This window comes from Podarcis tiliguerta (assembly GCF_965153285.1).
Source record: "Podarcis tiliguerta genome assembly, chromosome: 4".
Lineage (NCBI taxonomy): Eukaryota > Metazoa > Chordata > Lepidosauria > Squamata > Lacertidae > Podarcis > Podarcis tiliguerta.
In genome coordinates, this window is record NC_139537.1 from 6,438,312 (window position 1) to 6,456,778 (window position 18,467).

Genomic DNA, 18,467 nt, shown 5'->3' on the forward strand with positions numbered 1-18,467 from the left:
ACAAAGGCCGGCTCACTCAGCCTGAAAGCGAGATGAGTGCCGCAACCCCATAGTTGCCTTTGACAGAACTTAACCGTTCAGGGGTCCTTTACCTATTTGAAAAGGCTCTCAAAATTCCAGTTAGTCAGAAGCAGAACACGAGTTAGCATTGATGCAACTGCATAAAAAAAGGTCTAATGAGATTTTAGGCTCCATGAATAGGACCATAGTTTCCAAGTCACTGGAAGTAATAGATCCCCTTTATTCTTCATCGGTCCAATTTTCTCTGGTGTACCGTGTCTAGTTCTGGGTGCTGCACTTTAACAAAGATATAGACAAATTGGAATTGATTCAGAGGAGGGCAACTGAGATGGTCAGCGATATGGAAAACCGGCCCTATGAGGAAAGGTTGAAGGATTTAGGATATTTAGCTTGGAGGAGAGAAAATAGAGGACTAACATATAACACTTTTCAAATCTCTGAAGGGCTATAATGTAGAAACGGACAAAAGTTTATCCTCTGCAGCTTGAAAGTCAAGACTAGATTTAATAGGCTTAAATATCAGAGAGTAGATTTGGCTTGAATATTAGGAGCAGCTTATTGATGAGAAAGAGCAGTTTGAAAATGGAATCAATTGGCTAGGAAGGTGTTGGGAATCTCCCTAACTGGAGGTCTCCATACAGAAGATCATAGAATCATAGAATCATAGAGTTGGAAGAGACCACGTGGGCCATCGAGTCCAACCCCCTGCCAAGCAGGAAACACCATCAGAGCACTCCTGACATATGGTTGTCAAGCCTCTGCTTAAAGACTTCCAAAGAAGGAGACTCCACCACACTCCTTGGCAGCAAATTCCACTGTCAAACAGCTCTTACTGTCAGGAAGTTCTTCCTAATGTTTAGGTGGAATCTTCTTTCTTGTAGTTTGGATCCATTGCTCCGTGTCCGCTTCTCTGGAGCAGCAGAAAACAACCTTTCTCCCTCCTCTAGGTGACATCCTTTTATATATTTGAACATGGCTATCATATCACCCCTTAACCTCCTCTTCTCCAGGCTAAACATGCCCAGCTCCCTTAGCCGTTCCTCATAAGGCATCGTTTCCAGGCCTTTGACCATTTTGGTTGCCCTCCTCTGGACACGTTCCAGTTTGTCAGTGTCCTTCTTGAACTGTGGTGCCCAGAACTGGACACAGTACTCCAGGTGAGGTCTGACCAGAGCAGAATACAGTGGCACTATTACTTCCCTTGATCTAGATGCTATACTCCTATTGATGCAGCCCAGAATTGCATTGGCTTTTTTAGCTGCCGCGTCACACTGTTGGCTCATGTCAAGGTGCTCTCTCTTGTTATGGATTTCCTGTACTGAGGTTACTGGGGTTAGACTAGATCAACCTTCACCAACTTGGTGACGTCCAGATGGTTTGGACTCCCAACTCCCATCAACCCCAACCATCACTGTTGTTTCAGAGTTGAGAACAAAGAGAGGGGGATACATCATTCAGAAGACATCTGCTTGTGTGAACAATGTTAGTGTGGGAGCCCTAAACTCAGGGGTTTTTTGGGTTTTTTTGCTGCAGTATGCTAGGAATCTTTAGCATACTTCCTGTATTCTGGCACCAGCAGCTGTTGTGTGTTTGTGTGTGTGTTCCATGTGAATGGAGACCCATGCCAGTACAGAGTCTTGCCCATAGGATCACATCCACGGGCAAAAATAATATTTCTATATTTAAATTTTTAACCTACCACATCTTATGCTCATTAGATTGTCTCCAAACAAAAGCCTAGCTATAAAAGATGAACTATCATGGATCAGAGGTATAACATGGAGAAATTATGCAGAGGATAATTAAGTCTTTCTAGACACAATTATTACTTTGGCAGCATGTGTGAAAGACTTAGAGTAACCTATTGATTCTAATTATTAAAACTATCTGAATCACCGAATTTTTCTAAAATTGGCTTCTGGTAATGGGGATTAATATGAAATTAAGCCATTATATTGAAAAGAAAAGAAATTGACCCCCATCCGTGCATAGCATCAGAATCTTTGATTTTTAAAAATCACTGTTGAATTTTTATCACTTGTAGTCACTTGTAGCATTGAGGACTTTGCTAGAAATGATAGTCAGATCTGTGAACTAATGAGATTTAGGTGATTTTTGATGGTGGTAGGATTTGGGGACGATACTTTCACTGTATCGTTTGACAACGAGGCAGATCAGCTCTCTTCAAATTTCATACAATGCCTTGTTAGGAGTATTCCAACAGACCTTACGTTTTTGTAAGGCTTATAAATAGCTGTTTGTTTCACCACCTGTGGCAAGAAAATATTCCTCCATTCTCACCTTTCCTTAAAAAATAATAATGTGTGTGTGTGTGTTCATTGACTGGGGAAGCTTCCGAACCCTTTAAGATTATTTGATCCACTCTTACGGCCTCAAGTCATGTGCCTCTCTCTATGTGTAGGTCTGCATCCTGCCCCTTATATATAAGACCTGCAGTCTCACAAGACTATACAACATGATTCCAGGGGTTCTGAAACTCATCATTGGAAGTGAGGTGTTTGGAGTGCGAAAGTGATAGGCAATCCAGAACTGTTCCAGTGGAATTTGACAAGAGGAGGAGTAACATGATTTGAAACTTAACTCTTACGTTAAGTACGGAAGCAAACCATCTCCCTGTTTTACTGTGAGAGCATTAACTTTGTGCTAAGTAGGAAAAATGCAGTGAAACCTGTGTGGATAAAGGTGTCAAGTCTTATTCATGAGTCTTTCAGATCTTGAAGAAGAAACACATTACCATCCCTTTTTTCTCCCAAAGTACATACAGTGGTACCTCGGGTTACATACGCTTCAGGTTACATACGCTTCAGGTTACAGACTCCGCTAACCCAGAAACAGTACCTTTGCTTCAGGATGAGAACAGAAATTGTGCTCTGGCAGCGCAGCGGCAGCAGGAGGACCCATTAGCTAAAGTGGTGCTTCAGGTTAAGAACAGTTTCAGGTTAAGAACGGACCTCTGGAACGAATTAAGTACTTAACCCGAGGTACCACTGTACAGTCATACCTTGAGCTGAATGCGCTTTGGGTTGAGCGCGTTCGAGTTGTGCTCCGCAGCAACCCGGAAATAATGGAGTGCGTTACTTCCGGGTTTCGCCACTTGCGCATGCGCAGACGCTCAAAATGACGTCATGCGCGGAAGCGGCGAAACGTGGCGTGCCGTCGCACCGTCCCATCTTGCGTTCCCTTTGGGATGCGAATGGGACTCTGGAATGGATCCCGTTCGCATCCCGAGGTACCACTGTACATAAGTACGAAATTTTAAATGGAACCAAGAACTCTTATTTAGAGGATGGATTCTCATTCTAGTCTCATGTTGGGTCATAGCGGCAGGTGGGGTTGTGGGTGAGGAAGAGGAAGAAGGGAGGCAAGAGGAAGCATGGGGATTGCAGAGTGGAAGGTGAGAATGTCACACAGGCAGTTCGTGGGGCAGGTTTAGCCTGGAGAAGAGGAGGTTAAGGGGTGATATGATAGCCATGTTCAAATATATAAAAGGATGTCACATAGAGGAGGGAGAAAGGTTGTTTTCTGCTGCTCCAGAGAAGCGGACACGGAGCAATGGATCCAAACTACAAGAAAGAAGATTCCACCTAAACATTAGGAAGAACTTCCTGACAGTAAGAGCTGTTTGACAGTGGAATTTGCTGCCAAGGAGTGTGGTGGAGTCTCCTTCTTTGGAGGTCTTTAAGCAGAGGCTTGACAACCATATGTCAGGAGTGCTCTGATGGTGTTTCCTGCTTGGCAGGGGGTTGGACTCGATGGCCCTTGTGGTCTCTTCCAACTCTATGATTCTATGATTCTATGAAACATTTTTTTTTAAAGATGCTTGGAAAGGACCATCTGTTTTAGAGTTGCAAAATTAATCTGCCAGCTCCCGGACTCGCTAGAAAGGCCTGCTGTGGAAATAAGGGAGTGCTTTACCAGGCTATGCTATGGTGTGTGGGTGGACTGAGTCATGGTGACTTGTCCAAAGCCAGCCTAGAGAGCTTTGTGGCTGAATCAGGATTTGAACCCAGATCTTCCAGATCTAGTATGCTACTTCACAGTCCTCTTGTGTGAAGAGGGAGAGAGTAGACTATTTTCAGGCTTGAATGTTGCGGGAAAGGGTAGAGAGGGCTTGGGGTTTGTTTCTCTGTGCTTTACTTCATTGTCTTCCCATCTTCTGATGCATATTTAGCGACCAAACCTTCAGGACAGGCATTGTATATTTTATGTTTGTGGAATGTAACTTTACTTCTCCTAAATCCTTGGAATAGGCTGCAGGATTGCTGAACTGACCATCCCATAGACATTACTTCCATTCATTGTATCTGTGTGACCAAATAGGCTCCAACTTGGACTAGTGTGTAATTATAAATACCCAATCACCATGTAATTTGCTTTTAATTATTAAATCTAGAGATGGAAAACTCTCTAATGCAGTTAATAATTGTTCCTATACAGTACTTCTAATTTCTATTAGAAATGGGCCCTCTCAAACAAAATCGTAGCACTAATAATACTTTATTTATATATAGTTCGAAAAGTACCTGGTACGGTATACAGCATAATCAGGAAATTATATAATATAAATCAATAAAAAGTGCAAATGCAACCAGCAGTCCATTTCTGAAAGCAATAACAAGGAACATAAAATGTGGCTAACACTTAAAAACAAAGCAACAACTCAACAGCGGCAAGGGTAAAAGATGTTACACATTTAAAAAGTGGAAGCAATAAAATGGGATGTTTTAATGTTTTAAATGCCTGCTGAAATAAAGGGTCTTCAAACTGCTTTATCTGCGCATAACTTACCCTAATTGGAATTTTACAAAATTATACTTAGGCTGTTGTGGGGTTTTTGTTACCTCTTTACAACTCAGACACTTTGTAAAACTAAAGCATGGAGTGATGGGTGTTTGGCTGCACAAGTGTGATTCCACACAAAAAATGTGGTCCAATTTAAGCTGGAGGACCAAGTGGTATGAGATCCAACGGAAGATGGCTGTTGGTCATTCAGAGGCTGCAGGACCTTGGAAAGCTCCAAGTCTGTTATCTTGACTGTGTTCTTATATACTTCCCTAAGCCCCACATCATCAGACTGTGGGTTGCCTCTTAGGGCTTGGAACCTGGCACTTCTTTGGGGGGGGGGCTCCAATGTTCGGGGTTGTTTGTATGATGGGCCTCTGTTTGATAGCTTGGACATGCAGGAGATACCAGCTAGGGATGCTTGAGGAATTCTGACGTGAACAGGCCTGATCCCCAAATCCTGAATTTCACACTTCTCCAGATTTTGTAGTGCAGTGAAGCGGCCGACCTCAGATAGTGGATTTGGAGCAGTATTTGATGATCTCCTTCTTTTGCTGTTGTTGTTTAGTCGTTTAGTTGTGTCCGACTCTTCGTGACCCCCTGGACCAGAGCACGCCAGGCACTCCTGTCTTCCACTGCCTCCCACAGTTTGGTCAAACTCATGCTGGTGGCTTCGAGAACAGTATCCAACCATCTCGTCCTCTGCCGTCCCCTTCTCCTTGTGCCCTCCATCTTTCCCAGCATCAGGGTCTTTTCCAGGGAGTCTTCTCATAAGGTGGCCAAAGTATTGGAGCCTCAGCTTCAGGATCTGTCCTTCCAGTGAGCACCCAGGGCTGATTTCCTTCAGAATGGAGAGGTTTGATCTTCTTGCAGCCCATGGGACTCTCAAGAGTCTCCTCCAGCACCATAATTCAAAAGCATCCATTCTTCGGCGATCAGCCTTCTTTATGGATCTCCTTCTACCGGTCCACAATAGAAAGTGTCCTTTCATACTGCGTCATGGTGTGGTACACTGGTTTGACATCAGTGGATAGGAAGTGCCTACAGAGGGTGGTGAATACAGCACAAGATATTATGGGCTGTCCTGTGAATCCGCTGGATGACATCACGGAAGAATGTTGCCTCCAGAGAGTGAGGAAAATTCTCAGGGATGATTCACACCCTGGCTGGCACTTTCTTGATTTCCTGCCCTCGGGCAGAAGATATAGAAACATGATTAGTCACACCAACAGGGTAAAGAACAGCTTCTATCCTGGGCTGTTAGGCTGCTGAATGAAAAGATAACAACAGGGCAACTGACTTTCAGGTTTGGTGGGCGTGCGTCAGTAAACGAGGGGAATTAAGACTAAGAGAGCTGAGTGGGTGCTCGTGTAATCTCACTGTATACAAGTTGTACAAGTGACAAAGTATTACAATTTCAATTTCAGTCTAGTGCACAGCAAAACTGAAGACTAATTTAACCGATGGAGCATGGCTTAGCCAGGAATCTCCCCACTGAAATGAACCAGAGTTGTGCAAGCATAGGAAATCGTCCTGGTGGATTGTGAAAGAGAAGGTTTGGCATTTATTTTCTTCTTTGCACAGCCCTGGTGTGAGGCTCTGAGAATCAGCTATGCCGCATTGCCTTTTCCCAAATGGTCTAAAAGCTGAGAGGCAACTGAACCTCTCTTACTGCCTTACGGATGCTCCCAGATCTCCCATCTGCAGCTCTTGGTGATTGCTGAGCAAAGCTTCCATTTTATCACGCACAGCCTTGGAAGAGCACTATTGTTCAGCGAGGCGAGAGCATCTGAGTGTGACACCGCAGCCACTTAATAGCGTGGAAAGTTCAAGTTGAGTGTTTACAGTGCTTCCTTTCCCCTTTCTCAAGGCATATCCTTCATATCCACCCCCCACCCACCTCCTCTCACCCCCTTTGACTGACACACGGGCCATTGAGTGATGTCTCGACCTCTGTTGTGTTGCTATTTACACTTCGTCTGAAGTAATTTCCTTTGCCGGCGACTGCTTTCACAGCAGAGATGCGATAGGAGAGTCACCAAGTTATGGTGGACAGGTTGCTGGAGGTTGCTCAACAGTAGGGGCCTCTTAGGATTGTCCTGCTGGAATTCTTGCTCCTCCGGGTATTTGGCAGTTTCTAAGCAAAAATAGCACTGGAGCACTTCTACTGTATGTCTTTTAGGTCTGTCTTTTCTATTATATTCCATCTCGCTCTGTTTTTAGTTGTGTGTTGTCTGTCCATTCCCATCGTGTCTGCGGTGCAAAGCTGCTGTAATAAAATAAGTTTCTTTTATTATTATTATTATTAGCAATTTCAACATAACAAATTATCAAACCATATAATTGCATATATTATTTCCCCCCTTCCCCCTCCCTCCCCCACCAAAGACTTCCCTAGGGTCCTCTTTCTGATTTCTCAGCACATATTATTCTCTGCATGTTACAAAATTTTACATATCCTTGCATTATCTATCTAACATGTTATCAACCAATAAATATGTGGATGTTTATTCAAAACCTGCCAAGGAGTCCAGTTTATTTTGTTGTCTTTTTAGATAATTTGTAAAAAGCTCCCATTCTTCCTTAAAGCCACAGTTGTCCTTTCCCCCGCAATTTGTGTGTCAGTTTAGTCATCTCTGCATAACTCATCAATTTCTCTTGCCACTGTTCTTTCGTTGGGATTTCCTCATTCTTCCATCCTTCTGCTATCAAGACTCTTGCCGCTGTTGTAGCATACATAAATAAATTTTTTGTTTTTCTTGGCAGGTCTTGTCCTACAATCCCTAACAAAAATGCTTCTTTTTTTTTTTTTTACAAATGTCATTTTAAACATTTTTTTCAGTTCATTGTATATCATTTCCCAATAATTTTTAAGTAATAAAATAAGTTTCAAGCCTGCATCTGCTTTGGTGGGCTCTTGCCACTTTAAATTGTGTTCAGGCTTTAAGGTGTCCCAAGCTTATTTGCTGTGTTTGTTGCATTGGACTGGCACAGCCCCTCTCCTAGATTTTACTTGTCTTTCTGACTTGTTTCTTCTCCCTGCCTCTCCAGTGCCAATGTGAAGTTGAACTATGTATTTGACTAGGTACAAGTGTTGCAGAAACTATTTCAGGCAGACCCCGTTTGGTGCAAACCTAGATTTTTGCATAAGCAACGTAATAATCAGTTACTGAACTGAGAAAGAAATGTTTCCAGTGCAACTGCTTGTCCACACTTATAAAACAAAAATGATCTTTTAAATCCCACTTTTAAATGGGTGACATAGTTGCATGATCTAGTGAAACCGGTGCAGCAAATGAACTTAGCATCTAAAGACCTATATGGAATGAGCAAGGAATAGATTTTGATCTCCTAGTGCAGTGCTCTCCAACCTTGGACTACAACTCCCATCATTCATGAGCTGGCTAGGGATGATGAGAGTTGTAGTCCATCAACGTCTGGGGACCCAAGTTTGAAGATCACCCTGCTGTAGACCACTTGGTGATTTGCAGTAGGTGGTTAAAGTAGGGGTGACTAACCTTTTTGGGGCTAAGGACTACATTGACCCCAAGATCAACCCTTCTGGGGGCTGCGTGGTCAAAGTGGGCATAGCCAAAATGTAAAAGTGGGTGTTGCCATTTTGGGGTGGGCTTAGAAGATGGCATATTTGGAGTTGGGAGATTGAGAGCTCAAAAACGGGGCGGGGGGCGGGGTGAAGGGAGGAGTAGAACAAGTGAACTCAAGCGCCTGTTCTTATAATGACTACTTTGGATGGAAAGAGTGGAAAGCCACTGTTCTGCAATCTGGCAGTCCTGCCTCTCAGGCTGCAATGGCTTCCAATAGATCAGTTCTGGAACCAAATGGAGATGAGTTTGAATATAGTAGCCGAGGTATGTCTCCAGGTCTTCACACGTCCTGGCCAGCACATCAAATACCGTATTTTTCGCCATATAGGGTGCACCCATAGGGCGCACCTAGTTTGGGGGGGGGGAATAAAGTTTTTTTTTTAATTTCCCCCCCAGGGAAGCCCGAGCTTCCCCCAACCCCAGCCCCCAGAACAGGCTGCTATCCGCAAGCCTGGGGAGGCTTGCGGATATCTGCCCGAATCCCAGGGCGTGCTCCGCTGTGCTCCCCAGTTTTGGGATGCAGGCTGCTATCCGCAATCCTAGGGAGCCCGGCGGGAAGTCGTGCCAGGCTCCCAAGGCTTGCGGATAGCTGCCTGAAGCCTGGAGAGTGAGAGGGGTCAGTGCGCACGACCCCTCTTGCTCTCCAGGCTTCAGTGAAAGCCTGCATTCGCCCCATAGGACGCACACACATTTCCCCTTCATTTTTGGAGGGGGAAAAGTGTGTCCTATAGGGCGAAAAATACAGTAAGTGGTCTGATTACATAGTACTTGTAAATATTACCTGGAGAGGCTTGCAGCAAGAGGACATCCCTGCTGTGTTGCCTGTCATTGTACCTTGATGGTGTGCTGAACCCCTCTCCAGCCTCGTAGCCGCTAGCTGGAATTGCTGGGTGTTCATAATTCTCAGACTTAGTTCACTGTCTCTATTATGGTAGATTTCTTTTCTTTTTTTAAACTTTATTTTCAATGCAAAATTACAACATAAAATATAAACAAAATAATACATTAGTCAAAAAATCAAAGAAAGAGAAACAACAACAACCACAAAACATAAACAAACATACATACACTTTGATTCCCTTCCATCCTTTTGTGACTTCAACTTTTCATTTTATCTTGATTGTTGTGTTATATAGATGTATATATATGTTATTTCTAGCTTTAGACCTTTTATAACCATTTCTTCATTCCCTTGACCTTGCAAACTTCATTTATTACATACTGATATGTTAATTCCAGAACAATGTTTTTTCATATACTCTCTAACACAATCCCATTATTTTATTAATTGTTTATCTGATTGTCCTCTTAAGACTGCCATTAACCTTGCCAAATCTATGTATTTTGGTAGATTTCATGAGCCCATGAGCTGAGGACTGGAGGACCACCATATGACAATGGCACTTTGTACTTTATGCAAGTTTTAGCTTTCCTGGAATCTCATCTCAAGAAATTTGGGGGAATTGTAATTGCGGGTGGATAGGAGTTTCTTAACTGTCAATTTTGGGAGGAGGGGGCGTGACTGTTAAATTACTTTAACATTGCGTTTGTAGCATAGAAGTATCCATGATATTTCTCTTTGAAGTTATTCCTTTTTAAATCAAAAGACTCTTATCTCCAGCATTAAAAGATTCTATCTGTGAAGCACTCTGGTGGAGAATTTTAAATTCACACCAGTCAGGAAATTGAGACTTATAGTCCCTGCGGCAAAAGTAACGGCCACAGTGCATACATATATTACGGTGTAAACTTAATGGCTCTATAAATACAGTAGCAAAAAAAATACTGCGGACGGGCAGGAGTGCCAGGCTGCAAATGCTGAGAGGACCATAAACTTGGCATGTGTGACATGTAAATCTTCGGCGGCAACGTTGTGTGGCGGATGAGACTCACAGACAGGGAACACACATACTTCCAGTTGCGAGGGGGGGCTTTTGCAAATATTCATTGATTTGGACTGTTGGTGTCCCTTTCCTGGCCACCCTCTCCACCCCCAAGTTCTTTGCTTTTTTATAGCCCCCATCTTCTCCCTCTTTAGGTAAAGGTAAAGGTACCCCTGCCCGTACGGGCCAGTCATGTCCGACTCTAGGGTTGTGCGCTCATCTCACTCTATAGGCCGGTAGCCAGCGCTGTCCGCAGACACTTCCGGGTCACGTGGCCAGCGTGACAAGCTGCATCTGGCGAGCCAGCACAGCACACGGAACGCCGTTTACATTCCCGCTGGTAAGCGGTCCCTATTTATCTACTTGCACCTGGGGGTGCTTTCGAACTGCTAGGTTGGCAGGCGCTGGGACCGAATGACGGGAGCGCACCCCGCCGCGGGGATTCGAACCGCTGACCATGCGATTGGCAAGTCCTAGGCGCTGAGGTTTTACCCACGGCACCAACCGCGTCCCCTTCTCCCTATTTAGCGAGCCGCTAATACAATGCTAACTTAGAAGTGGTAGGAAAGCTAATTAATTAAGCACTGATTGTCAAGCCAATTGTTGCTAGGCTTAACATTTGACTTGTTTACTATCTGGAAATAAAAAGGAAAAGAACTAATGATCTAACAAATTGCTCATCGCTCATAAATGTCCACATTGTTGTATGTATGAATGATTATTTTATGAAGCATCTTTCCCCCCCTTTTCCTTTTAAAGGCAATCCAGAAGTGGTGTAAATGTGATGGGTATGATGTTTAAAATTGTCTAGGTAGCCGTGGAGACAAATGGTTTGCCTAATAAAGCTTAATGACTGATTTTTCCCTCCACTAATCAGAGCTAAGAATGTGCTTCATTAAGATAATTAACTGAGTAGTTGCTTAACTGTCACTCCTAGACACAAATTCCCAGGTTCCTTGCTTTTCTCTAAATAAAAGCCAGAGGAAAAAAAGATCATGGCTCTCTTTATTAGCAAGATGATGGGCAAAAGGGTTATTAATTTTTTTAAAAGGCAGCTCTCTGCCTGGAGCTGCGACATTTCGGATAGTACGGAACATACTGTTGGTGTGCCAGCCAGAAAGCATATTTTAGTTCATACGTTGGTCTGGCAACAGAGAGATAAATTTGAAGCTAGCTTTTTGTTATGAAGAGCTGAGCTGCATCCAGCCAGACATTTAACACAAGTAGGCCATCAGACCTTGGCACTTCCTCAGTGCTGCCAAAGCTTGAACTATAGAGCAGAGCCCAAAGCTCCACTCAGGATGCTCCCTGGATAGTTGGTTTCAATGTATCTGGAAATCTGCATCTTTATGTGATTTGATTATTTGTTCCACTTGTACCTTCTCTCTCCGCCCCTCCCCAAGCTCAGGGTGGCATAGATACCTGTTCTGACCTTTTAACCATAGTTCTAGTTACAAGTAGGTAGCCATGTTGGTCTGCCGTAAAAACAAAATAAAAATATAATATATAATATAAATATCTGAAGAAGAAGTGGTATCTGAATAAGTGTGCATGCACACGGAAGCTCACACCAATAACAAACTTAAATGGTCTCTAAGGTGCTTCTGGAAGGAATTTTTAAAATTTTGTTTCTTTTAACCATAGTTAGCCAATTTGGGGATCATTCTGTTTGCTTGAGAGCTCACCTCCCTTCTGTGCTGTTTCACATCTATGTTGCAGCCATGTTTATCACTTGCCAGATTCTTTCCTAACAATGGCTTGCCAGTGGGATTGTGGAGCACTGAAACCATGATGCGTGACAGAATTTCCACCAATTTCTATTTCCCCCTGGATATTTTAGAGTAATAACTGGTGTAAGTGAAGGCACCAGGCGAGTCTCCCTGGGGAGAGCGTTCCACAAATGGGGAGCCACCCGTTCTAGTGTTGCCACCCTCTAGACCTCTAGTGGAGGGGGCACAGAAAGAAGGGCCTCAGGTGATGATGGCAGGTTCTGCCCGGGTCCCCATCGTTCTGCCTCATCGTTCTGCCTGAGGTCCAGCGCCAAGGGCCTTCTGGTGGTTCCCTTGCTGTGAGAAGCCAAGTTACAGGGAACCAGGCAGAGGGCCTTCTCGGTGGTGGCACCCGCCCTGTGGAACGCCCTCCCACCAGATGTCAAAGAGAAAAACAACTACCCGACTTTTAGAAGACATCTGAAGGCAGCCCTGTTTAGGGAAGCTTTTAATGTTTAATAGACCATTGTATTTTAATATTCTGTTGGAAGCCGTCCAGAGTGGCTGGGAAAACCCAGTCAGATGGACGGGGTATAAATAATTTATTATTATTAATAATAATAATATTGGGGGACGCAGTCCTGGCGGTATTGCGGTTCTAAATTCATTAGGTTTTATTACGCTTCATTAGGTCAAAACGAGCATTTTGAACTGGGGCCGGAAACTAATTGGCAGCCAGTGCAGTCAGGTCAGGATCAGTGTAATATGCTCAAACTGTCTTGTCCCAGTGAGAAAGTTGGCTGCTGAATTCAGCAGCAGCTGAAGTTTCCGAACAATCTTCAGAGGTAGTCCCACGTACAGCGCACTGCAGTAGTTGCGTATCACAGCTGAGTAGAACCTCAAGCCCAGCACTCCAGCTGCCACACAACACTAATAATGTTATGAACATTGCTTTATGATAGGAGTACGATTTATTTCCCGTGAAATGAATCTTACAGTCAGTGTACAACATGCACCTGTGGCCCAAACATTGTGGGGTTTTTTTTGACCTCAACTCCCTGATCTGTCCTTTGGCTTGGACTCCCCCTGGTGGAAGAGGGGAATTGTTCTTTCTGATTTCTCCCAAGTACCATTTCATCGCAGTACTGAAAAACTCGTTTCTTGCAATTCTTCCGCTGTAATTAGGAGGACAGGTAAGTCACCCGTGAGAATAATTTAAGAGAATTAAGTGAAAGCTCCAAAACTTGAGTAACTGAGTAAGCTGCTGTCTTTTCGTAAATACTTATCTTTGCAGATCTATGTCATGAATCGTAAACATGAATCTTAACGTGAGAGTCGGGAATATTTTTCAGTAATCACTTTCCCCCTTTCTCTTTCAGAGTTTTCACGTCTTCCACAATGAATCCAGTTTACAGCCCCGTTCAACCTGGGGCTCCTTATGGAAACCCTAAGAACATGGCCTATACAGGTAAGGTGGCTTATATTACCATGCTCAGAGGCCTACTTCCCATGCAGGTCGTGTGCCTTTTTATGGGATGTACCATTTCACATGGAAGGTGGGGCTAATCAAACAATGCTCTTTAATACCCCCACCTCCACTCCCTGCATGTAGAAAGCTAGATCCGGGATGGCAGGGTCTTAGCTGGGTTTTAGCCTTGTGAAGTTCTGTGTGTGTGTGGTTTTTTGTTTTGTTTTTTGCTTTGTACATTTGTTCCTGAGAGCAGCTCCTATCAGCAGCTTGAAGTGGTATAGTTCAGATACAGGTTTTCCATGCAGCAGTGTGTGTACCAGGCAGCTGGTTAATTCAGATAAGTTGAACCCTTCGAAGAAGTGCGTTGCTATAACCAAGTTTTGTTGTTCTTCTGGGATCTTGTTGTTACCCCTGGAGTTTCCTTCAGCACACCAGCTTTTGTTTGATAAGACTTCTCTCCTCAGGCATGTTCTAATGTGATGCTTCAATTTGTGCTTAACATTTCGTATGTCTACCCTATGGGATCACATCACTTATCTTCAGTCTGCACGCTTTAAAAAAGTCAGTGGTTTCTCTCTCTGCTGATGGCTGCTTTCTTCTGCATAAATAACTCTCTGTAGGTTACAATGATGAACTTTGCCATGAATTACCACTGATGTAACCTGTGAATATTGCACAAGAAAACTCATCCATATGTTAGCAATTACATCTGCTGAAAATACAAAATGAAAAAAAGAGGCCCCAATCCAGTTATTTATTTCTGATGGTTTCTTGTTTTAGTTGCATGCCCGTGCCTCTCAACTTTATAAAGATTTCCTCATTAGGGTTCCTTAGTGAAAAACACAGATAAAATTTCCCTATAATTATTGGAAGTTGTTTATGTTCTGCAACTGTATTGATGAATCAGCAGCTAGATTTGGAATATATGACTTTTTCTTTTTCTTCTTTTTCTTTTTCTACTGTGCCCTGTCAGCAACAGTAGACTTAGTAGCAGGGCAACACTAGTCACTCTTGGAAGAAACTGTTTTTCCAAATCCCTTTTGGTTCCAATTCAGGCCTGGTTGGGGGAGGAAAACTGTCTCGGTTGTTCTGTGGGGTGACGTTTCCTGAGTGAAAGTTAAGGGATATGCGACCCTGACGATTCTGTTAGCAACCTCAGGCCGATGGGCCTCAAGCAGCCTACGGGGGTTGTTTAACCACTCCACGAGCCGCTCCCAAACCGAACCGAGCCGCCCGCTCGACGAGTCCCCGTCCGCTACGCTAAAGCAGCGTGGCGCAGGGACTCGCTTCTGCGATGCCGGAAATCGCATCTGTGCAGACGCCGGAAATTGAGGGCATGGGCGCTTATGTGCGCCCGCAATCCGGCCCACGGAGGAATCTCCACTGGAGTGAACTGGCCCAGGCAAGGTAAACCTCTGCCGACCCCTGTGTTAGACCTTTTGATACCTTTGGCCACGGTATCCTTCTGGATGGGCTATCCAGGTTAGGTGTGGGAGGTGGTTTTTGGCAGCGATTCTCTTCCTACTTGGATGGCTGTTTCCTGAAGGTGGTGCTGGGAGCTTACTGCTCAGCCCCTTGGCTGTCATGCAGCCCTTATTGTCGGAAAATTATTCCTGGTTTTTACTCGGAATCTCCTGTTTTGTAACTTGAATCCATTGGTACTGGTCCTACCTTCCAGAGCAGGAAAAAACAAGCTTGTTCCATCTTCTACGTAGCTTTTTATTCGTTGTTGTTGTTGTTGTCATCTACTTATTATCTACTTATTTAGTGTAAGCCACCCAGAGAACTTGATGTTATGGGATGACATACACACCCCATAAATAGGTACGGTGGTACCTTGGTTCCCGAAGGGCTGAGTTGTCAAATAAATCAGCTCCTGAAGGCCGCAAACCTGGAAGTGTTCCTGGAAATGTCCCGGTTTGTGAACATTTTTCGGAAGCCAAATGTCTGGCACGGCTTCCGATTAGTGCAGGAAGCTCCCGCAGCCAATCAGAAGCAGCGCCTTGGTTTCTGAACGGTTTCAGGAGTTGAACGGACTCCCAGAACAGATTAAGTTTGAGAACCCAGGGTACCACTGTAATCGAAAATTGGGCCAGTATCCATCTGTCCTAGATCTTTTTGTCACTTTGCAGACAGGAGTGATGCTCAACTGTTCTGGGATGCTGTTCTGGGATGCACCAGTTGCCACAATATAACAGGCTATTGTAAGTCTACAACTACCATGTTGTAGATCTTGAAAGAAGCTGCCACGTGTCCTACAGAGCCCAGTTGTTTTGTTTGGAAGTGTCTTCATTCCTGCTGCTGCAGCCGGTAGCAAGAGACTGTCTCTGAAAAACCTTCTCAGTCGGAAATTAGGAAGATGGGCATTTCGACCAACGCCAGTTGGCATGCAGGGACCTAAAATATGAGCTGAGCATCTAGTGCATAGAAAGGTGACGGAATGGGGCAGCTTAAGAGGTGCAGATACCTGGGGAGAGAGAGACCTGAGGAGGAATGATGTCATGGCTGGTGATCCATATGAATTGCATAAGAGGCAAACCTGCACAGGATCTGGAAACAGAACGATATATTGGAACAGACAGAGTGTTCCAGCAGAAAATCAGGAAATGGCTGTAAGGGAAGAAGAGTTCAGGAGAGGCTGAGAATAAGCATGCATGTCATGTCTGAGCTTGGTTCTTTGTGTGTCTTTGTAATATGCATGAAGATAAATGTTGTTTAATAGCATCAAAATATGTTAACCTCCTAAACGTAGAAGACAAGCTTATGGGGCCGTGATAATCTAATGTATTCTGTAGGTAGCTGTATGAAAGATATGCATTTAAAACTTATTTCAGACTCCTAGGGAAAAATAGGAAAATAGGAAGTTTTTCTGTGGCCTTGGTTGCTGAAGGAGCAAAGGGTTTTATTTGCTAAAATAACAAATAACCCTGTTGCATTCAGACCAGGGGTCTGCAACCTTTAAGACAAAAAGAGCCACTTGGACCCATTTCCGAAGAAAAAACAACTGGGAGCCGCAAAACTCGTCATTATAAAAATAACTTTTTTGTCACTTTTTTATTATTTCTTTGTCTGACCCCTTAGAATTACTCCTCATAGAAATAAACGTTAAATTAACAAGTTACCTTTTTTGTGTGTGTGTTCTTCACTCCCCTTCAAAACAGTGACCAGCGTACATGCCCCTTACAATGTAGCGGGCGGGCAGGAGGGAAGGTGACGTCGGGACAGTGGGTGACTAACACACGCACCACCCCCATGCGACGTCACAGCCAGTACAGCGCCCGCCACAGTGGGGAGTATCGGGGCGCACAATGTGCCTCCTCCCCTCGCTAGTATCCGACCCGGAGCTGCGGCAAAGGTGTAAAAGAGCCACATGCGGCTCCGGAGCCGCGGGTTGCAGACCCCTGATTTAGACTAACAAAGGTGCCACAAGACACATTTGTAGTTGACAAAGGTAGCACTCAGTCTCCTGGCATTTGTAAATATTTGTTTTCTCTCAAGTGATGCAGTATACATTTTGTTCAGAGTTTTCCATCATCTTCTGGATGAAGTTATATATTGAATAGCTTTTTAAAAATCTCCTTATTTTGATGCGCTTTCTCCTTCAAATTCAGCCTTATTATTCCTGCTGAATCTATATTGTGAGATTGTGTGCAGCAAAATGGCTGGAGCGATGCTGAAATGTTGAGTGAGCCTTATGTATTGGAATGGGTGGTTGCCTTCCTTTTGCATGACTGCAGTTTAGCAGAAATGTCAAGCGCCTTGGCTTTATTCTGGCTGCATGTCAATGACAGGTAACTGCTCTGTCTGTCTTCACATCCGATGAATCAAATGAGCTATATGAATTGATTACACCAAAGTGTTTTATTTGAGCTACCTTGTCTTTTGAAAGGGAAGACTGCTGTTTGAGTAGCTGTTGGTCCAAATAAAAGGCATTTACTCACTTTCAGGACCAACACTGTTCCAGTGACATAGACCTGCTGAAAACCCTCTTATCTAATTTGAATTGATTTAAAATAGATAAGCTCCCCCCCCCCCCAAAGCAGGGATGGAGAAGCTGGTCTCCTGTAGATCAGCCATAGGCAAACTCCGGCCCTCCAGATGTTTGGGACTACCATTCCCATCATCCCTAGCTAACAGGACCAGTGGTCAGTTTCACTTTGCAGACAATGTCAGTGTCGTTTGTTCAGGTTCTCTTTGCTTGTGTTCTTTTGGTGGTGAGAGAAATTGGGGTTGGCCAAGGGTGCGGTTGCTTGTTGTGATTGGCTGTGGCGACCTTTGTTTTCATGTGTGAGTGGGGTGGGTGGGTGTTTTTGAATCAGGTTCGCCATATTGATTCATATGCTGTTGGTGGATTCCTGTCATTGTCTTGTTGGGCTGTGTATGTACCCTTGGGGTCTTATGATGCAGTCAGATGTCACAACTATGTACCTTTGGCTAACACCATGGGTTCCTCGCTCAATCTTTCCAAGATTATGGAATATAAAGGTGGATTAATTTAGAAGCCATAGCAAAATGTTTTTAGGTATGTTAGTATTTGGTTCCATTTTGTATTTTTCTATATCCTGCTTCTTTTTTATTATTATTAATAATAATAGGGAGTGCTTTGGTGAACAATTGGGGGATATGCTTTGATAAAGTATTGTGGGCAGTTACAGAAAATAAAACCTGATGCATGCATGCAAGCAAGCAAACAAACACACACACACGTACAAACATACACACTTATGAGAGTTTATGTGAATATGCCATGTTTGCTGATCCAGGTATTTGAAACAAACACCATTTAAAAGTTTAGGTATGTGCAGGGAGCTCTTTGCTTTCTTGCTGGACCCCGATTTGGATGAGCCCAAAGCTCCAGTTTACTGCCTTCCTCTTCCCATTCAGCAAATATTCTGTGGAGTATCAGCCATTCTGTTACTTAATTCTATTGCCATGGATTTGTGGCGGGCCAAAGGACTAACCTCATCATAATGAA

The 18,467-nt window shown here is 43.9% G+C and overlaps 1 protein-coding gene across 5 annotated transcripts in view; it reads left to right on the forward strand.

Moving 5' to 3' along the window:
* Positions 1-18,467, forward strand: part of FAM168A (family with sequence similarity 168 member A) — a 173,893-nt gene that overhangs the window by 56,173 nt on the left and 99,253 nt on the right. For all 5 annotated transcript variants that reach the window (XM_083436845.1, XM_083436846.1, XM_083436848.1 and 2 more), the window contains exon 3: positions 13,401-13,489. In XM_083436845.1, the coding sequence (XP_083292971.1) occupies positions 13,420-13,489 (70 nt within the window). In that variant the 5' untranslated portion in view covers positions 13,401-13,419. The remainder of the gene's footprint in view (positions 1-13,400; positions 13,490-18,467) is intronic.